The sequence below is a fragment of the Spodoptera frugiperda genome, chromosome 2 (genome assembly GCF_023101765.2).
Source record: "Spodoptera frugiperda isolate SF20-4 chromosome 2, AGI-APGP_CSIRO_Sfru_2.0, whole genome shotgun sequence".
Classification (NCBI taxonomy): Eukaryota; Metazoa; Arthropoda; class Insecta; order Lepidoptera; family Noctuidae; genus Spodoptera; species Spodoptera frugiperda.
In genome coordinates, this window is record NC_064213.1 from 7,975,867 (window position 1) to 7,997,761 (window position 21,895).

Below are 21,895 nucleotides of genomic sequence, written 5' to 3' on the forward strand. Positions count from 1 at the left end.
GTTAATAAATATGAAGTTAAGGTGTTAATAATGTATATTGTTAATGTGTGTTGTCTTTTTGATACCGTATGAGGACCCCAAAATTGCCTTTGCTTCTAATGACATTTTAGACGTTATCTTTAAACGAAATTTGATACAAACTCGAGTTATTTTACAAAGAATTTACGTCTTGGTAACTATAAAAATTAATTTGACATATTATACATTTAAAGTTTTTCTTCTCCTCTAATAATATCTTCTAATTTATTTCGTTTCGCGATCCAAGACTGTCATTCATGTCCCTGAGACGCGCCGGACTTCAGTGTTCCGGTGTTTTCATGGTGGTATCTACTGTAGATCCTGGCTTACAGGAGTTGCAGCGGTATCGAAGGATGTGACAGGCTTGTCTCAATAAAAAATACATTTAAAATATTAAAAACTGTTAACTAACACAATAAAACAACCAACATTGAATATAAAAAAGTATATTGTAAAATAAAAACAAGGTATAATTTAAACGCTTATATCAATAGTTCTTCTAGACACGAGTTGATCTTTCTGCATAACTACGGCACCTACGACTAAACTGATTAGGATTACATGATACACCCAAAATATAGAGTTGTAGTAACGCAGTATCACTGCCGAGTCTCTCAGTATAAGGCAGGGAGTGAGGTACGCCAGGCAGAACAGTCGCATTATCGAGAATCCAATGTCCCAGGGCATTTTCATCTGTGGAAAATAATAATACTATTTATTGTATAATAATTAATTATCGTGAGATATTAATTAATCTGGTTGTATGGCTTACTCGTGTAACTATTCAACGAGTCAACTCGATTGATTTCAAGCTTCGCCGGGCTCATAATCACGAGCCACACACCGCGTCTCGTCGTCTCAAAGTTACCCGAGTAACCAGTAAGCCCTAACCTAACTAATACAATATACCTAGATAGTAAGCCCAAGCGAGGCGCATAGAACATAAAACTGATGGCCGATGCCACATTCTAGATCTTTCTGGAACAGGAGGCGCATCGGATACTAATGCGTATGCGTATGCGATTAAAATAACATAAAAATACCGAAACCACGGACTTTTGAACTTACTCGTAATACAAAGTTTTATTCAGCATGAGAATACCTCTTCATAGGAGGGTATGTTATTCCTATTGCGAGAATACCTATTCGTGGATCCCTCTACTTTATGTTATTCCTATTATTGAGAGGTGGGACCAACATTACCCATTGTGCTTTGTTAAACACGCGGATACCTAAGTTAACAACAACCACGTTGTCGTGTAAACAGATAACAAACAATATACTATCTATTAGTATTACAAGTAGGTACAAACAAAGGACGATTATACATAGTCATGACTTATTTATTTTAGTTATCTTAATACCTATTAGGTTATTATACATGATAGTTTGAATCTTAAGTACCTATTTATTATTAAACAGATATATCTTTAAATACTATATTCTCTTTGTTTATGTTAAACACCCAGACCCGAAGTAACAATTTGTGGATCACACAAAGATTAGCTCCGTGCGGGATTTCATCCCCTAAACCTTGTGGTCGAAGGCGGCAGCCGATTGCCCAATCACAGCGCCAACCGTGCAAAACTTTTGGCACATAATTTGAACACAGAAAAGTAAAAAAATATGATACCTAATAGGGATTTAGACATTAGGCTACTTTACTTTGTCTACCCCATATGATCCACTGACCTTGATTTCTTTGACCTTGATTTCTTTGACCTTGATTTCTTTGACCTTGATTTCTTTGACCTTGATTTATTGATTTCTTAATTTTATAACTAGGTACTTACAATTAAATATTTAATTACATATTTATGTTAATATTAATTATTATGTTATCGGCTTACTCACGTACTGTTTTGACGATTAACTCGACTAGTTTCAAGCCATGCAAGAGGCTCATATTCATGAGGAGCATTTCGCGACACACGACGCGGCGATTGTCACGATGCTACTGAGTAAGCCGATAACATAATAATTAATTTAGTATGTCTCACGAAAGTTACAATAAAATTATATGTTAATATTTTCTCAGTCTCATACAGTTCATCATATTCGTTCTCTAGATGGAGGTGTACCCAGAGCGTGATGGAGATTATAAGCTGTTGGATCGTGGGCCCGCACCAGAGCGTCCATGTCATGAACGACAGCGCGCTCCTGAAACAACGAAGGTTTTGAAGTGAATACAAAAAATATGATTATTTATTAAAATGATAAATGATACTTATTTTTGCAAAATAGGTTACAAGTTAACACTAAATAACTAGATGAGGCCGGCATTTCCTATCGGACTACTCTGAGAAGACTACTCTATTAAATGACGTTATCTGTTATTGTTATTCGCAACGCAAATATTTTACTAGAAATTAGTATTGTGGCCAATGGCATTAATGTGGCTACGAGTACCAACATGATTTGCGATATCCTAACATAGGATTTGACTGATTATAGATACTTATTGTCAATCTTAAAAAAAAAAAAATATTAAAACATAACTGGCGAAGAGTGCGTATTGGGATCCAGACTTAGTAGGAGCCTTTGGAAGTTATGAGCTTGTGTACAGTCTATGCGAGATTGTTTTATTAATACGTAGTTTAAGGAACAGACCTCACTTCCTTCCTCGCTTTCGACATGCTATTGTAAGTGTGTGCCCAGAACCAGTATCGCGCGGACATGTCCCAGCCTCTCAGCGTATCCCTCATCCGTGGTCCGATCAGCAACTTCTCGTTTTCAAAAGACCTTAGCATAGCGAAATTGTATTCTTGTTCTAAAGCCACCTCTTCCGTTACGGCTCTGAAATAATGTGGGAATGTGGGGAAAGGGCACACAATTTTGTTGAAGAAGGGTTCTGTAGGGTTTAGTTATATTTGGACCTAGTAGTTATCAAAGAGATGGTCACGAATCCTGCATTTAGTGGCTGTAGACATTACCTTTTTTTTTTTTTTTTGAGGGGGGAAAATCATCCAATGACTTCTCCCGCCTTGGGCAAGGCGAGAGGGAGTGTCAGACTCTTACTGACTAAAAACCACCCCGTTCCTTCTCCTGCTTTTCGACCCGGAGCTCCGGTAAACCCGCTAGGTAGTCCGCAGCTCCGGATCAGGTAGACATTACCTAGAGTTTTATCTAATGAATAGTTGATTTCTTGAGACGAGAGATCTTCATTAATATTGGTTGGTTCTTAGTAGGTAAGTATCTCATATAGTCCGTGCTACTACTGAGAAATTTTCGAAAAACCGAAAAAAGCCCAGCAATACTTTGTCCGACCCGAGAATCGAACCCAAGACCCCTTGTCCGGCAGACGCATTAGCGATCACTCGACCAACGAATTTCATTCAGTTTTTATAAGTATGTCGGAGGATGGTGTGGGCGATACATTGGGCCAGAGCCCTCTTCGTAACACATAGGTAGAGCTATGTGTTGGCAGCAAATATAACAATAAAATCTTCGTTAAGAAATGATTGTTTATTTTCGTAGATTGCACTGGTATACTTTAATTTCTTCTCCATAGGAATCTACAATTTGGAACGAGCTGTGCGAAACGAACGAACTTTCTCATTTTAGAGACTGAATTAAACAGAGTTTTTTTGAAGTCTCTTTCACATAACATTAACCCTATAGCCAACTGTGTCACTAATATGCGACAGATATTTTCATATCCCTGCCACTCATACCGTATTACTGCGACAGAGAAAATGCTCACTCTTACCCGATCGCTCTTCCTTATTTAGTGTAGATATAATTATTTCGATTAGGTTAGGTTTGGGTTAGGATTGGGTTAGGTTAGGTTAGGTTAGGTTATCTAATGGCCCATGGCCAACCTAACTACGCTCGTCCGAATATGGTGGCAACCATCACCCAGGAGCTACTCTGTACGCACCGCAACCCACTGGATGTGGCTTACACACTTAGCGAAATTTACTCCGGGATATACTCCTCCAAGACGACGCTGTCACGAATACACTCCCTGAGAGTTGAGGCTTACTCGGGTGCGCAAATACCAGTATCCGCCAAGAACACGCTGTTCCTGGTTCATACGCAGGAAGAGAAATCTCTTCTTGCTGGCCAGGGATATGGTTCTGGCGAGGGTTCGCGCATCCTCACTATCCACGAGGCGCAGGGGTTGACCTATGACAGCGTAATAATAATCAACACAAAGGTGAGGAGGCACCAGATCCGCGAAAGCGTCTCCCACGCGGTTGTGGCAGTGTCGAGACACAGAGTCAGTTGCGTCTATTACACCGATGACGCCGATGACGCCACAGGCCGCCTTGCCAAAAAGGCGATGAACGCGCCGCCTAAACTGGTCGTCGATTACAAACTTAAGACGGCCATGCAAAATCGGGATGCGCAAATCGTGGACGCCTTGCTGACATTATCGAAATCCCTGGTCGCAAGCAGGAGTGCACCTCCCATATAATATTAGATTTAGATCTCAGCCATGATCGTCCCACTGCAGGGCAAAGGCCTCCCAACCTTCCTTCCACTCCGCTCTGTTTAAAGCTTATATACAATATACAAACATGTAAATAGATGTAGATAAGATCTAGATAGATTTAAGCAAATAACATAGAATAATAAGTTATACCTAAGGAGTAAATGTAATTTGTGGCAATTATAATAAAAAAAAAAAAAAAAAAATAAATAAAAATAAAAAAAAAAATAAAAAAAAAAAAATAAAATCTAGATAGATTTAAGCAAATAACATACAATAATAAGTAATACCTAAGGAGTAAATGTAATTTGTGGCAAATATAATAAAAAAAAAAAAAAATAAAAAAAAAAAAAAAAAAAAATTAAAAAAAAAAAAAAAAATATATATATATTAAATGAGTATACTGAGCAAAGGGACTCATAGATATTAAGTATAGTTTAAGACGTGTCGAGTGAGGGCACGATATTGATTAAGTATATTGAAGAAATGTAAACAAATAAACAACATGTAAAAAAGAGCGCGGACGATTTGTCCGCAGTAGTAGTTTAATTAAAAAAAAAAAAAAAAAAAACCTAAACCTAACCTAACCTAACCCAAACCTAACCTAACCCAAACCTAACCCAAACCTAACCCAAACCTAACCCAAACCTAACCCAAACCTAACCCAAACCTAACCCAAACCTAACCCAAACCTAACCTAACCCAAATCTAACCCAAACCTAACCTAACCCAAACCTAACCTAACCCAAACCTAACCTAACCCAACCCAAACCTAACCCAAACCTAACACAAACCTAACCCAAACCTAACCTAACCCAATCCTAACCCAAACCTAACCTAACCTAACGCAAACCTAACTGAAGGCGGTCAAAAATGCACAGACGGAGAGCTGGAAGGAGTTTTGCGGGAAGCAGAGCAGGGAGGGGGTCTGGGAGGGAATCTACCGGGTAATGAGGATGACAGAAAAAAGAGAAGAAGATGTGCTCCTGCACAAAGAAGATCGAGTTCTGGATGCGGGGGGTTCGGTGGAATTACTGGCCGAAACATTTTACCCGGAGGATCGTGAGGACGACGACGACTCAGACCATTGCCGAACTCGACAACTGGCAAAATTAGTAAACGCGTGTGGTGATGGTGAGCAGCATGACCCACCGTTTACCTTAAGCGAGCTCCAGAGGTCGATATCGTCGTTCAACCCGAAGAAAGCACCGGGAGCCGACGGCTTCACCGCAGACATTTGCTCTCGGGCCATAAATTGCAACCCTGGCTACTTCTTGTCACTCATAAATCGATGCTTGGCCTACCACCACTTCCCGAAAACCTGGAAGGAGGCAACGGTGGTTGTGCTGAGAAAGCCAGGCAAAGACAAATATACCGTACCCAAGTCTTACAGGCCGATTGGGCTCCTGCCTGTCTTGGGAAAAGTATTCGAAAAGATGCTGGTTGCTCGTCTCAAGTTCCACCTATTGCCGAGGATTAGTACTCGCCAATACGGATTCATGCCCCAAAGAAGCACTGAGGACTCCCTCTTCACCTTAGTGAAGAATATCCGCGCCAAGCTGGAGAGTAAGAAAATTATCGTTCTTGTGTCGTTGGATATAGAGGGAGCCTTCGACAGCGCATGGTGGCCGGCGATCAAAGTCCGTTTGGCAGAGGAAAAGTGTCCGATCAACTTGAGGCGAGTAATAGATAGCTACCTGAGTGACAGGGAGGTAATAGTCAGGTATGCGGGAGCGGAGAATAGACGCAAAACCTCGAAAGGGTGCGTCCAAGGCTCGATTGGTGGTCCCATCCTATGGAACCTTCTGCTAGACCCGCTCTTGAAGCAGCTGGAGGCTAGAGGCAATTACTGCCAAGCCTTCGCGGACGATGTGGTGATGCTATTCGAAGGTGGCACAGCCTTGGAGATAGAGCAACAGGCCAATGCCGCTCTCGAGCATGTGCGCGCGTGGGGTGTCAAAAATAAGCTCAAATTTGCGCCACACAAAACCAGTGCCATGGTGATTACACGCAGGCTAAAGTATGACACTCCTCGCCTGGCCATGGGCGGGATCGACATTGGAATGTCGAAGGAAGTGAAGATACTGGGACTGACGATAGACGCAGGCCTCACCTTCAACTCTCACGTTGCCGGCGCATGTAAAAAAGCAATTGCTATTTACAAGCACCTTGCCAGATCTGCACGTGTGAGTTGGGGACTGCACCCAGAGGTCGTGCGTTCGATCTACACCGCCGTTGTCGAACCTATAGTGCTGTACGCCGCGAGTGCATGGGCGCCAGCCGTGAACAAACTGGGGATAAGAAAACAGCTGAACGTGGTACAAAGAGGCTTCGCTCAGAAGCTCTGCAGAGCCCATCGCACGGTCTCCCTGCACTCGGCCCTCTTGCTGGCGGGGATACTCCCTCGATCTTCGAGTGCGTGAAGCTGCTTCACTGTACGAAGCAAAGAGGGGATTGCCCCATTCAGCATTAGGGGACCGGGACATAAGGGATTCACACAGAAAGAAGGTATAGACTTTAAAGAAACCTTCTCTCCAGTGCTAAGGTATTCTGTTTTAAAGTTGTTATTTGCCTTAAGTGTAAAATTAGATATGAAAGTTACCCATTATGATGTTACAACTGCATTTCTAAATGGTAATTTGGGAGAAACTGTATACATGCAGCCGCCTCCAAACCTGTCTCTTAAGGGTAAAGTTTTAAAGCTGAAAAAAGACAAAGAAGAAATTCCTAGTTGGATATTGTGAAAATATCAAGGACTATCTTCTGTATGATCCAGTAGCACGAAATATCATTATAAGCCAGGTATGTTGTTGTCATGGAAAACATAGATGACAGTTCAGCAACAATGAAGATAGGCCACCTGAAGAAGAGAGAAGAGCAAGATACCAGTGTAAGCCAGAAGGATGAGATTTTTATACCAGGGAATTCATCGAGCGACACTGATACCAGCTACTCAGATACCTTATCACCAGAGGAGATGGATCTTGTCTTCATGCAGCGTGATTCATCTACGCCAGAAAACGTGTGAGATGCAAAACAGACTACAAAGGTTATGCGAACATGTGTGCGGAAATGACAGGAAGTAAAGTTTTAAAGCTGAAAAGGGCTATATATGGGCTAAAACAATCTGCTCGAGCCTGGTACATGAAGGTGGATGAATGTTTACAGAAATTGAATTATAAAAAATCACAACATGAACCTTGTCTGTTTGTAAGTGAAACTAAGAAAACTTATATAGCATTGTTTGTAGATGACTTTTTTGTTTTTTCAACTTGTGCTATAGAAGTGGGTAATTTTAAATGTGAGCTATTACTAGATTTAAACTGAAAGATTTAGGTCAAGTAAGAAAATGCTTAGGAATGAGAGTGGAGTTTTGTAATAACAAATTGAGGTTAGATCAAGAAGAATTTATTAATAGTTTGTTAATTAAAATTGGTCTAGAAAATTGTAATGAAACAGTCACTACTCCTATGGAAATTAATTTGAAATTAGATAAAAGTGAAAGCTGTAATGAGAAATATCCATACCAGCAATTAATTGGTAGCCTCATGTACTTGTCTATACTTACCAGACCTGATATTTCATTCAGCATTAGTTTCTTGAGCCAATTTAATAATTGTTTTAATAAAGTTCATTGGCAGCATGCCAAGAGAGTGTTAAAATATTTAAAAACTACAAAGTCTTATTGTTTAACTTATACTAAGGATGATTTGGATATTGTTGGCTATGTGGATGCTGATTGGGCTTCTAATGCAGTAGACAGACGGTCTTATACTGGCTTTTGCTTCAAGCTTTCAGGAGCTGTAATATCGCATGAATGTAGAAAGCAACAGACAGTAGCATTATCCAGCACTGAGGCTGAGTATATGGGTGTCTGTGAAGCTAGTAAAGAAGCAATATTTCTTAAAAATGTAATGTTATTTCTAACTGGAAAAGAAGTAGGCCCTATTGTTTTGTATAACGACAATCAGAGTGCAAAAAAGCTAACTGAAAATTGTATGTTTTATAAAAGGAGCAAACATATTGATGTTCGTTTCCATTTCATAAGAGAAGCTGTTGCAAATAATTTAGTAAAAATTGTATATTTGCCTACTACATGTATGCCAGCTGACATCCTTACAAAAAGTTTGCCTAGTGTTAAACATTATAAATTTTTGCTAGACTTAGGTTTGTATACTTAGATTATTTGTTTATTTCAATGAGTGGTGGTGTTATAATTACTATAATATTGTATGCATTGAAATTAATAGATACAGGCCACTCAGTATTTCCTTGTAATATGTTATCTGTGGTAGATGAATAAAAACCAGTCTGTGTCAAGCACTTCTTGCGTATTTTATTAGCAATCAACTGACGTTTTATAATAAACAATATACAAGGAGTTTACTTATCACATAAGGAGTTTAACAATTGATAGGTCTACATACATAATTAGTTTAGAACTAATACACCAGATGACGCTATTGGTAGTACATATTATTTTGTTACATATATTTAACACCCTGACCTAACAAAATAATCTAAATTCTCTTTAAAACAATATTATAATCTGTTTTAAAAAACATAATATTATTTAACAAAACTCTGGTAAAACTGGTGAAAATCTCGTTAACTGGGTAAATCCCTTAGCCACAAGCTGGCTCTATAATGCATTTCACATTTACTGTTAACTTTCTTTTTCCGCACAATTTAATATATCACTTACAGCTTTTCGTGCACCTGTCATTTCCGCACACATGTTCGCATAACCTTTGTAGTCTGTTTTGCATCTCACACGTTTTCTGGCGTAGATGAATCACGCAGCATGAAGACAAGATCCATCTCCTCTGGTGATAAGGTATCTGAGTAGCTGGTATCAGTGTTGCTCGATGAATTTCACGATGGTATAAAAATCTCAACCTTCTGGCTTACACTGGTATCTTGCTCTTCTCTCTTCTTCAGGTGGTCTATCTTCATAGTTGCTGAACTGTCATCTATGTTTTCCATGACAACAACATATCTGGCTAAAATGATATTTTGTGCTACCGGATCATACAAAAGATAGCCCTTGATATTTTCACAATATCTAACTAGGAACTTCTTCTTTGCTTTCTTATCTCATTTTATATTTTTCTTTTTTACTTGGACCATAACTGGACTGCCAAATATTTACAACTTTGGCTTTCTGCCCGTCCATAATTCATAAAGGAGTTGTTTTCTCTTTAATACTACTTTTAATACTTGCTGTTGACTGTGTTTACAGACTCTGCCCATAGACATTTCTCAAACTGAGCATCGAATAGGAAACAACGAGTTTTCTCAACTCAATCTGTTGTACCTTTCACTTACTCCATATTGCTCTGGTGTATAACTGTTTCTTTCTGATGAACTATACCACATTTCCTCAAATAATTTTCCATCTCAGAAAATAAGCTGTGTACATCCTGCTAAAGTCATCTATAAACAATAGGTAATATCTGGCTTTACCTAGTGACATATTCTCCATTGGTTCACATGACGATGTGAATCAGTTCTAGGACTTCATGACTTTTGCTTACACTTTGAGGGAATGGTAACCTAGTTTGTTTCCTTTCGCAACAAACTGTGCAACTGGCTTTGTTAGAGCCGCACTTCTCATCAAAACTCACACCGAAACGTCTATGCCAAGTATTATTCAATACTTTTACTGCAGCTGTCAACACTTGCTCACTCTTCACAGTCTTAATCTGTATCACCATTCTCCAGTTTTAGCTCGCCAATACAATCATTCTGTGAGTTATAAATCAAACAACCATGTTGAATAAATTCATATTCTACTCACTGATAGTAAATTCCTGGTGAGGTTAGACACATGTTACAAAACATTGTTTAATCTGTAAGAGTCTCCTGAGCATTCAACAATCTCCTTAATCTTGAGTTGATAACAAACATTCTGACAAAAAATTCTTGTTGGAAACCATATGAGTACTTGCGCCGGAATTGTTGTTGTATCACTATGGCTACTACCAGCGCTACCAACACCACCACTGACAGTGCTCGTCAACGAATTTTCGGTTTCCGTTTCCGCTGCTACCGCCGTACTGTGATTGTTGAATTCTGTAACCGCCGCCATATATATGATGCTTTTTTCAGCGATGAATGCACCTTCCGACTTAACTGCAGAACTCATATCCAACACTTTTGTCTTTATAGCGTCCTGAACCACGGATGCCTCACGAACTTCTAACTGAAAATATAATTTTATTTCGTATCTGGGCCCATAACCTAATAAAACGCTATAAATGGTTTGCAATCAACTGACGTTTTATAATAAACAATATACAAAGAGTTTACTTATCACATAAGGAGTTTAACAATTGATAGGTCTACATACATAATTAGTTTAGAACTAATACACCAGATGACGCTATTGGTAGTACATATTATTTTGTTACATATATTTAACAGCCTTTAATTACGACGTGAGAATCTTCACGGACGGCAGCAAAATCGAGGGCAAAGTCGGCGCGGCGCTATCTTTGTGGGATAGTGCCACCGAAATTAAGTCGAAAAAACTTGTACTGCCGTCCTACTGCACCGTGTACCAGGCGGAACTGTTGGCACTACAGAGAGCAGCTGGGGAGGCGCTCAACAGCGAAAAAACCACGTTCGGCATATTCAGTGACTCGATGGCGGCGCTGCAAACTGTCGCCAACCCAACCTCCCCCCATCCTCTGGCAGTGGAAACAAGAAATGCTCTCCGCCACTGCGCCTCCCAGAATAAGAGAGTTTCCTTGTTCTGGATAAAAGCCCACGCAGGTTTGGAGGGAAATGAAAGGGCCGATTACCTGGCGAAAGAAGCAGCGCTGCGATCGAAGAGGAGGCCGGACTATGACCGATGCCCCGTCTCATTCGTCAAAGGGAGAATCCGTATGGACACGATCAGCGAGTGGGACGCGAGGTATAAATCCGGTGACACCGCCTCAATCACCAAGATATTCTTCCCCAGTGCAGCTGCGGCGTATAGCACTGTAAGGAAGATTGAAACCAGCAGCATCACAACCCAGCTGTTCACCGGGCACGGTGGATTCTCCGAATACTTGTACCGTTTGAAGCTTCGGGGAAATCCATCGTGTCTCTGCGACTCCGCCGTGGAGGAGACTGTCCCGCACGTGATATTCGCGTGTCTGCGACTTCACGTCCTCGCAGAAGGACACTACCGCGTCCCACGACTCCGCGCTGTCGACCATCTTGCGTACAACGGCCGGCAACGACAGATCGCCTCCTATTTCGTTTGTCGGCAACAGCCGATCTCTTCAGGTTGGAGGACTTGGAAGCCACCTCCAAAATTTCCTACTTGTCCTCCAGCGCCATTTGCGCTAGCTCAGCCACTGAGTGGTCTGCGTAGAGGACGTTGGAAGCCCCGTAGCCGGCCCTGGACTTTGCGGCACCGGTTGCGCGCTCCTTGGCGGCGACCTTCTCCTCCAGGTCCTTTTGCGCCTCCACCCGCTTGGCTTGCGCCAGAGACGCCCTCAGTTGGCGTTGAGCTTCATCAAGTCCCACATCGTGGGAACTTGATTTCGCCTTCACCTTTTTTACCCTACCAATTACTGGTTCCGACGAATCGTCGGATTCTTGCCTCAGGTGCCCCTCTCGGGGCAGGACCACTCGTTAAAGGTTCCATCCCCACTATCACTACTTTCTCCGATCTCTAGTTGCGAAAAAAATATAAAATGGTTGAAATATTTACAAAATATTTTTATTATTATTGTTTAAAATTTGCCGCCCCCTAAAAAGTGCCGCCCGGGGCGGGCCGCCCCTGCCGCCCCCACTACGCTACGCCACTGCATATCACTATTTTTTAAATGGCTGTTTAGTTTAATAGATTGGATTGTTGGCTATAAACAAGAGAATTTTACGGTTCTGAATATAGGTATATGCGTCTTTAGCCACCTGTTTTAGGTTTGCCATACCTTGGTCCAATATTATCTAAACATTTATACCTACCTATAAACAAATTAGTTCCTACTTCATACTTATTACATCAGCATAGATATCTATAGATGACATGCAATATGTAAACTACCTAATACCTTCCATGATGATAATATTCAATTTGCACACCTTGTTGACATTCCTTGAAAATAGCTGTTTTGAATTTGCGTACCGTGCGCTACTAAGCTAGGTATCGTGTGCATGACAACATGGTATCTTTAGTTACAGATAGATATCATATCAACCTAGACGTGATGATTAGATACCTAGATAGGTAATTAGGTAACTATGATATTTTTACCTAATGCATATTTTTAGAATTATAGTCTCATGATTTGCACTATCTGCGGTAAAAAAACGTAATGATGTTAATAGAGATTTCCTAGTCTGATCATAGATACATAAGTCGATATCACTGATTATTGGTAACAACATATTAGTAGAAGGAAACTATGATTAATGCTACCCCTAACTAGGTACTATTTAATATTTAGATGTAAGAACTTACGCGAGGTGCAGCAAGCTCAACCTAGCCGAGGGCCCATGGCCAGGAAGTGGCTGTGTTTTAGTAGGGTACACCCCAAAGCCGGCCTCCGTACACACACTAGTACACAACATCATCACGACTTGATACTGAAGCACGTAGGACACCAGTTGGGGGATGTTGTACAGATAGCGGTAGTCTGTGCCGTGTTTCGAATAGAAATCATCGTCGTAATACACCTGCAATGAGTAGGTACAATTAAATCTTTCGACTGCCTCGTTGGTTGGGTAAGGAAAATTGCAAAATTTTAGTTAAGTTCCTAAATAGGAAGACGGCTCTATCTTTAGTTTTACATTGTGCCAAGTTTCTAATAGGTTACTTCTTCGTCGACAGATACTAGATACAATATAAGGCACCTAGGTGCTACATTAAAGCCTAGGTGCTACATTAAGGCCTACACTAAAGCCTAGCTATCTAGGGAGTTATGCCATATTGCTATCTCTAGCAGTCAACTTATGTACATTTTCTTACCTGAGTAGGAAATTTGAAACTCAAGAACAAATACAAAATGCTACACACAAGAGCTTTCTTCAATTTCTGTTCAGTTATTATTCTACAGTCGCCAAGGATTCCGAAAGGGGTTTTAAAGTGTTCGTTAAATGTCTTCCACCGATAATAAGGGCCTGTAAAACACGGTGTTAGAAACATTAAACACTAAGTAGCTTCATCATGTTACTAGTAAAAATGCAGTTTTTGAATCCATTTTGCGTACATTGTAGAATAGGTAAATAATGGTAAAAATAATTTGATAAGGTTGTAGGAAGAATTTAATTAGGACATTTTATGATTTCAGTTTTAGTATACATAATATTATATACCTTTATGCAAGCCAATAAAGTAATACGCATAAGAAATGATGTCCACAGCACTAGGCTCCGTAGGCACGTAGGCCAATTCGCCAACATTAAGTCTGTGGGTCGAACTCTTAGATGTCCCGTCTGAATATAAATCTGATTCTTTTGAATATTTATTGACTTTTGAAGCCTGCGATCCTGCGATCGGCTGTCGTTTGGCTTTCTCTGCGAGGGTGATTTCAAACGCTAGGCCTACCAGGCGCAGGGCAATGGCTTGGTGCACCCACAACACATAGTGCGAGATATCGATGTTAAAGGTTATGTAGATCAAATAGAGCCATGTGTAGGCTATGCTTAAGTGATGGATGTATCTGAAAAAAATAGTTTTTTTATGGAATATGTGGCAAACGAGCAGACGAGTCACCTGATTGTAAGCGATCAGCGCCGCCCATGGACACCCGTAACATCAGAGAAATCACAGGTGCGTTGTCGGCCTTTTAAAAAGTAGTTTGCTCTTTTCTTGAAGGTTTGAAGGTCGTATCGGTTCGGAAATACCGCCGACGACAGCTCATTCCAATTTTGGTAGTTCTTTAACTTCCGAATAGGTATCTGACTATTACAAAAATATTATAATGCCTCGGCTTTGTTTGGCTACTAAAGCCAAACATAATAATCCGGAGCTGCGGACTACCTAGCGGATTTACCGGGGCTCCAGCTCGAAAAGTAGGAGTAGGAACGGGGTGGTTTTTAGTCAGTAAGAGTCTGACACTCCCTCTTGCCTCGTCCAGGGTGGGAGCAGACTGGATGATGTTCCCCCCTCAAAAAAAAACGACATAATATTAAAATCAACTTACAATTTGTTGCAACATTTTATAATCACGATGTTTCCCCACACCATAAGGACGGAGTGTGCCATGGATGGTCCGCACAGCATACAAGTAATGAGTATGCCCAACCCGGTCCCATAGTTGCGCTTCGTGTTAGGATTCTCAATTCTCTTATAGTAGCCACCGAGGGTTATACAAACTAACAGAGATGAGAAATATATTATGTCAGAAAGTGCATACATTTTATTCTTGGCTTATAAGATAACATTTTCGATGTTTTTTGTTTGGATTTTTAATTTTATGATCGCTAAGGTCTGTCTGACTTTGACAGGTTGTGACAATTTGATAGTAGTTTTTTTTTTAATTTAATGGTTTCTGCATGTGTTTGTGGTGACTTCATACATTATCTACTTATAAACTCTTTGCCATTAGCTCAGACTATTTACTTATTAAAATCTTTGCCATTAGCTTACAACATCACGCCTTTTTATTCTTGAAGGTTCAAGCAGAGGTCACACCCTCTTTTCGCTATTTAAGTTATGACCCCATATAACAGGAGGATAGGTATCATTTCCATTCTTGTATTTTCCTTAATCAAGTCTAGAATTATTAATGTTTAGCTCAATTTACTAAGTATTAGGTTAAGTTTTAGCGAAACTGTAGTAAAGGGACCAATTAATAATCTTGTTTGTGTGAAAATTTTACTTGCATTAGAGTCTGTGTAGATTTATTGGCTAATTATGTTATGTTGATTTTTAGATAAAATATTGTCGTACCTGGTTGTAATTGAGGTGTAGGTAGAAATTAAAAGCACAAATTGATTAAATAAACAATTTACTACACATAATGTAGGTTCACAATAAAAATATTTTCTAACAGAGGTATGTAACAGTTTGTCTGATGCAGACATAGCCGGTGCCTAGACAATACAATTTAAACTCTGTGTCAGCGCGAATAAGCATTCTATTAGCATCTCTCAATATATCGGGCGAACAATATTGCGCGCAGTAAATAAATAAAAACTTTTAAATGCATATTTACCCACCATTATATCTAATTTGGCATACCGGAATGTTGATTATCCCCGAATACTTTGGCCTTCAAATTCATAAAGGATTTTGCAAATGCAACTCAAGTTTTAATAATTTAACGTGCTAACTAATACTACGTCTCATAGCCAATACTCCATGCTTGTTCTTTAAAGCGATTCAATAGTATGAAGCGGTATATTACGCGAAATATAGCGCTGAAGCTCGTTCTAGATATATTCGTGTACAAGAAGAAAATATACCAGGAGGAAGGTACTACTGTCACAGATACATCTATTCTATGCAAACGTTTGAAACATATCACAATAGAAAGATTTTATCAAGAAAACAACTAACCTATAATACTGCTTAGCTATAATAGCTATTACATTATACATATAAATTACTTATTTTCATTAAAATCAATAAATGTAGTAATTATTTGACTAGCATCTAAATTCTATAACAAAACGATGTAATATATCAGTGTAATTTTATTCAATATGCGTCACCCGCATGCTAAACTAATGCGTACGTAATTTTGTAAGAATAAGAAGCGAAGCAATGCTAATGGATACTTCTATAATATTCACCGACTATACAACTACATGTGTTTAAAACAAACCTCATAAATTCGGTATCGGAAGAGCATTAAAATTAACGACATGAGTTGAAATTCACATTTCACCCTGATAACCACGATCTAAGTATTGCTCAGCTTCTTAAATTATCACTTATCATGAATACGGGAAATCATAACGTACAATATTAATATAAGCCTATCAAAATCATGGCAACGAATATAACACCATCATGATTACAAATTAAACTAAATCTGCATCAGACCCAAAACAATTTATAACTAAAAATTTGCATTGCTATACAATTATTATAAAAACATACACAACATACAAATGTCATCGTGGCCAGGCCATAATAAATCGTCTATGGAATAAATACTAACTAAAATGGTTCCCACTTAAATTCATGAACATTGAACATGCTTTAATAAATTTATTTCTTTCATAATATGTGTGTAGTGCATCTGTTATTATTCCTAACACCGCGCACTAAACATCTAAATATTGCCTTTACAACTATTGTTATTAATCACACCTAAATGTTGTTAGAAAAGTATTGCCTCTAAATATAATATATGAAAAAGAGATTTTTATTAGATCTACTTACATTTCCTTCTATTTATATAAATAATGTTGAAACTTAATGAACAGTTGGTTCCGAACACAACAGACCAGTGTTATATTAAGTACCGTTACAATAAATAAACACATTGTTCCGCGTTACGTTACATTCCAGGAACTAGTTGCAAGTTAGTTTGCGCGAGAGAGCCACCGGAGACAACACAAACTTAGCTCGAACAATCTCCCCACCTGTGTGCAATTATATTATCAGAGTCGTAACCAAAGTGCTAGAATTTCTAATTACGATATAAATCGATTAATTTCAAGCTTCTATATTATACGCACAACGAACAATCCAATTGCATTAAAATTGTCAAGACTCACTAATTTTAAATTTAACCGACTCGACCGATTACTCGTTACGTTTTTATTACTTTTTACTTTATTTAATATATTTTTGATCTATTGCACAAACACATATAGGTAGTCGCTATGCTTATCTACTCGAATTATAAGTTATTAAATTTTTACAATACCTACCACAGAGTTAAATACAACATCCAGAACGTTACGTTAATAATTACAAAATTCAATCGGTGCAAACGATTACAAAAGTTACTATTTATCCACAATCGAAAATCACTGGAGGTAAACGAAATATATATTTATATATCGTACTTTTAATTTGATCGGTCCTATCACATTAATTCGTACAACAATAAAATGCGATCAGCATTCATTTATTAATAATTGGCAGTCCTAAAGAGTCACTAAGAGTTCATCGTGCTTCGGCGGCGGCGCCAGCCGGCGCGGGAGCAAACGTGGGAGCGGGCACTGCGCGTATATTGCGCTGACACTGCGCGTGGATGGCGCGTGTACCGTGCGGGCACTGCGCGTGTACCGTGCGGGCAGTGCGCGTACACTGCGCGTGCACGGCGCGTACAGCGCGGCAGTGTGCGGGCGCTCACTTGATGAGTTGCGCCGCACTCTTGGAGCGGCGGAACATCTTCGCGCCCTTGTTGGGCGCGGGAAGCTCATGCTAGTTGGTCCCGTTGGGCGCGCGCGCCAGGGCCGGCGAGGGCTGCGGCGCGGGCGCGCGCACCAGCGACATGGCGTCCTTGTTGCCGTCGGTGCCGTAGATCTTGCCCGCCTTGCGCGCCATGGACGCCAGCAGCTCCTGCGAGCACTTGTGCGCCGACCGCAGCGACAGCGCCCACTCCTTCAGCCCGATTTCATCCTGCAAACAAAAAATGGGGGCTCGATAAATCATGGAACTCAGGTTACTGTATGTTGCTGTATTTCGATATACTTACAGTATTAGTGAGCACGATTTTGGTATCGTTTCTAGTCCTCAGAACAATGCACTGCTCGCCCTTGATGGACACGAGGTCTGACGAGACCTCCTCCACAGAGTCCAGCAGAATCATCTCAGGCTTGGCACTGTTCTCCAGGTGGAGCTCCAACCTGTTCGGGTAAAGCTTCGCGTAGCGTGTCTGCCATGCGCTTGCGAAAGGACCGCCCAGCTTCTTGATGTATCCGTGCAGTATGCAATCCGATTCTGTATCATGTCAAACACGTTATATAAACATTATCGGTAAAGACCGGTTGAACGTGGACAAAGTGATTTTACATGCACAACATGTAAGTGGCATTCGTAACACAAAGTAAGTGGCATTCATTTACTGAGTTTTTATCATAATTATGTACCTACGTGTATTTTCCGATTCCTTGATTAAATCAAGTTCCGTCAGTGTAAGATTTCCTTATTCCGTTAGATACGCAAACTTGATATCTCTATGATATCATCGATCGTAATTTACGTTTTGGAATTTACTCAGCGATTCAACAAATCAGCCCATAATAACAATACGTTTCCTTTACCTTTAATTACGTAGATTAGTTTATTTGATGTGATAATTTTTTAAATAGAATAGTGGTCGAAACTCCATACAACTAATGTCAAAAATCAATCTATATCCATAGATGTCATAAGTTATTTATTTCAGCCGTAAGTTGACAAACAAGCACATCATTTGGTGACAAGCAATAGGCATCGCCCATGGACACTCGCCACACCAGAGGAGTTACAAGTGCTTTGCCAGCCATTTGGTGATTGATTTGTAATAGCTTGGCAGAAACGTCACTAAAACGGCGTTGTTTCACGTCGGTTTATCGGTGAAGTATTATTTCGGTCAGTTTTTTTTATGGAATAGATGGCAAACAAGCAGACGGGTCATCTGTTCGTAAGCGATCCTTAGACGCCCGCAACACCAGAGGAGACACAGGTGCGTTGCCGGCCTTTAAAGACTTGTAGCTTGTTTTTAGTCAAGAGTTGTAGCACATACCTTTCTCATCAGCATCGAACTTCTGTTTCTGCTTGGCCTTCTTCTTCTGCTCCATCTTGTCGGCCTCCTGGTTGATGGTCTCGAACACCGTCTCGGCCACCTCGGACTGCCAGCGCTCCGATATCACCAGCGGGAAGTCCTTGTATTGCATCTGATCCGCTTCCGTTAGCTGAGGAATATTCAGAACAGTTTTTAAAATGTGTTACGATTATTTGTTATGTATTGATGAATCGGCAACTTTATGCCATTCTCATGAATCCATATGGGTGCACTTAGTGTAAATATTTTGAAAATGCCTAACTCGTGGGTTTGTTTTAATTAATCTATAATAATATATTCATAACGATAGATTAATACATAATTTACGTTTGGTAATGAGAACTAATGATGTTTCAGATCAATTCTGGTAGCGCAGTGTTTGGATAAAGGCTGAAGTTTTAGCTTATAGTGACATTAAAGAGGTCTATGTCTAGTGGAGGGAAACAGGCTGATGATGATGAATATTTCAAGTAAACAATAACAATTTCTATTTCTAGATTGTATGTGTAAAATAATTAAAGACTTTGATATCAAAACCAAGACAAATGTAACTCCAATTTAAGTCTTATTTAAAGCCCAATACAATTACATCTAGCCTATAACACAAGATGAAATATTTTCCATACTTTGATGCCCTTAGTGTCCTCCTCGTCAAAGCTGCCGATATCGAAGGCGTCGGCAGCGTTGACCTCTCCCCGCGGCGGGATCAGTGGCGGCGTGTACTTCTGATGGTAGACCTGCTGCCAATCAATGCCCGCGAAGAATACATGCTCTTTCACTTCATCAGCACTGGAATTACATTAATGGAATTAGTAAATAAGTTTTCAATGAAATTATTATTTTGGTAAAATGTTTTACAAACTTTTGAGTCCTTAATTTTGATATCTTTCTAATCCTTGCAGCATATTTGATATGTTTGGACATCATTTAGTATTTACAATATTGCCGCCGTTACTCTATGGGCAGTTGAGCATGTGAGTCTACCGCCTCCCATTAGTATCCTGGCGCCCTATGCAATTGCCTAATTTGCCTCAGACTTGAGGGGGGAAAATCATCCAGTGACTTCTCTCGTGTTGGGCGAGGCGAGAGAGAGAGTCAAAGTCTTACTGACTAAAAACCACCTGTTCATACTCCTGCTCTTCGAGTCAGAGCCCCGGTCACCAGTTAGATAGTCTTTAGGAATAATATGGCTCTGCTTACAAGTAAAACTCAGTAAATATTCTACACTCACCCCCGTCCTTTGCATCCAAGCCGCTTGTTAATGTCTCTCTGCAGTAGCCCCTCTAGTAAACTCTTCAAGCTAGGGCTGAACGAGTCTGGAAGCTCCACGTTCTGCAATATATCGTAATTCTATTGCAGAAATGATTCCATCTCTTACTTTATACACAGAAATGAAGAGTAAATTACTTGTAAGTAATTTGTTAATGTTTTGTTGGGGGGACGGTTATTACAAAGTGCAAACATCCGATGCAATGTATCATGATTTGTACATGGAATCAGTTCACATATACATATTAGTAGATAGAATATTATATATAAATATAATTATTATTTGAATGAAGAGCCTAGAAACTCTTATATTGAATTGAAACTATTGTACTTATAGGCCTAAACAGTCATAATCTTTAATAGATTTTATTATAAAGATTTTTTTATTTTCCTTTATAAACGCACACAAACATACGGTTTCACAAACACATTCATACTCAGATTCGGAACAACAACTGTAGATCACACAAAGAGTAACTGTGTGGGTATCGAACCCGACCCACGTGGCGTAGCAGCCAGTTACCTAGTTACTGCGCCAATCGTGCAGTCAAATTGAAAATCTATTAAAGAAATCGTACAAAAACTTGCTTGATGTATGTCCTAGCATCTGTACTTAGTACATAGCATAAAATTTCGTTATGAAGTGTTTAGACTCTTCAACGATAACGATTATTAATTGATTAGCACAAATATTATAAGTTAAAATATATTATTAAGCAAATTTTATATAGAAATAGATAGTAGGACTGTTAAGATAAAAAGACGTTGCTTAGTTCGAATGTTTGTTTGTTTCCATTCACGGGACCACAGGGTCTCGGACGTTTGGAAGGCGTACGAGGGCCCAAAGCCAACTCGCAGATGCCCGTAGAACAATTTGCTCAAAAAGAAATGTGACATCAGCCAGCAATTATCCCTGTATGCACTATGGAAGTGCACCCAATGACAATCCCAGATTGATGTAAGACTATTGTGTAATGTGGTAGCAAATAATAAGGTTATGGGCGTGGAATACCGAAATAATAATAGGAAAACTATTAGAATACAATTGTCTGTAGATTACTAGATATTAATGTGATTTATATGTCTGCCTAATGTGGATACACAAGGATAAAGCATCAGATGACTAAATTCAACTAATGGGTATTCGAAAACAGCTTGCATAGGTTATTTGCATTGTGTACAACATATTTAGAGCTGCTAAAAGATGAAGGGGGCATCCCACGGCTATTGAACAATAGCGGAACCACAGTTAAAACCTGTAACCAGCACCTTATTGAATTACATCGTTCCCCCAAGTCTCTAGCTACTACAAATTTTACAAATCTTTACTCAAATCAAACACATATCGGATAACTAAGGCTGGTATGAGGTAGGCAAGGTGAGGTTCACCACGACTAGTCACAAAGACTAGCCAAAGGTAAAGAATTAGACCTGAAGTTAGGTTCATCGTGTCGCCACTGCCCAATAGCTCACTACAGCTAAATTTAGACCTTATTATTAT

At 39.7% G+C, this 21,895-nt stretch overlaps 2 protein-coding genes across 11 annotated transcripts in view; both read right to left on the reverse strand.

The window, feature by feature from the left end:
* Positions 1-448: 448 nt before the first annotated feature.
* LOC118269213 (lysophospholipid acyltransferase 7) lies at positions 449-14,926 on the reverse strand. The gene is made up of 7 exons (XM_050703223.1): positions 14,599-14,926; positions 13,769-14,115; positions 13,422-13,573; positions 12,915-13,129; positions 2,629-2,814; positions 2,028-2,178; positions 449-711 (listed from the first exon to the last, which is right to left on the reverse strand). The coding sequence occupies exons 1-7, from the start codon at positions 14,811-14,813 to the stop codon at positions 493-495; spliced, it is 1,485 nt and encodes a 494-aa protein (XP_050559180.1). The 5' UTR covers positions 14,814-14,926; the 3' UTR covers positions 449-492.
* A 462-nt stretch (positions 14,927-15,388) lies between these two features.
* Positions 15,389-21,895, reverse strand: part of LOC118268873 (G protein-coupled receptor kinase 1) — a 45,840-nt gene continuing 39,333 nt past the window's right edge. For 8 of the 10 annotated variants that reach the window (XM_035583652.2, XM_050703206.1, XM_050703203.1 and 5 more), the window contains exons 12-16: positions 20,357-20,475; positions 19,752-19,914; positions 19,087-19,255; positions 18,055-18,299; positions 15,389-17,978 (exon numbers count right to left, since the gene is read on the reverse strand). In XM_035583652.2, the coding sequence (XP_035439545.1) occupies positions 17,781-17,978; positions 18,055-18,299; positions 19,087-19,255; positions 19,752-19,914; positions 20,357-20,475 (894 nt within the window). In that variant the 3' untranslated portion in view covers positions 15,389-17,780. The remainder of the gene's footprint in view (positions 17,979-18,054; positions 18,300-19,086; positions 19,256-19,751; positions 19,915-20,356; positions 20,476-21,895) is intronic. The other 2 variants (XM_035583653.2, XM_050703212.1) reach the window with 1 other exon arrangement.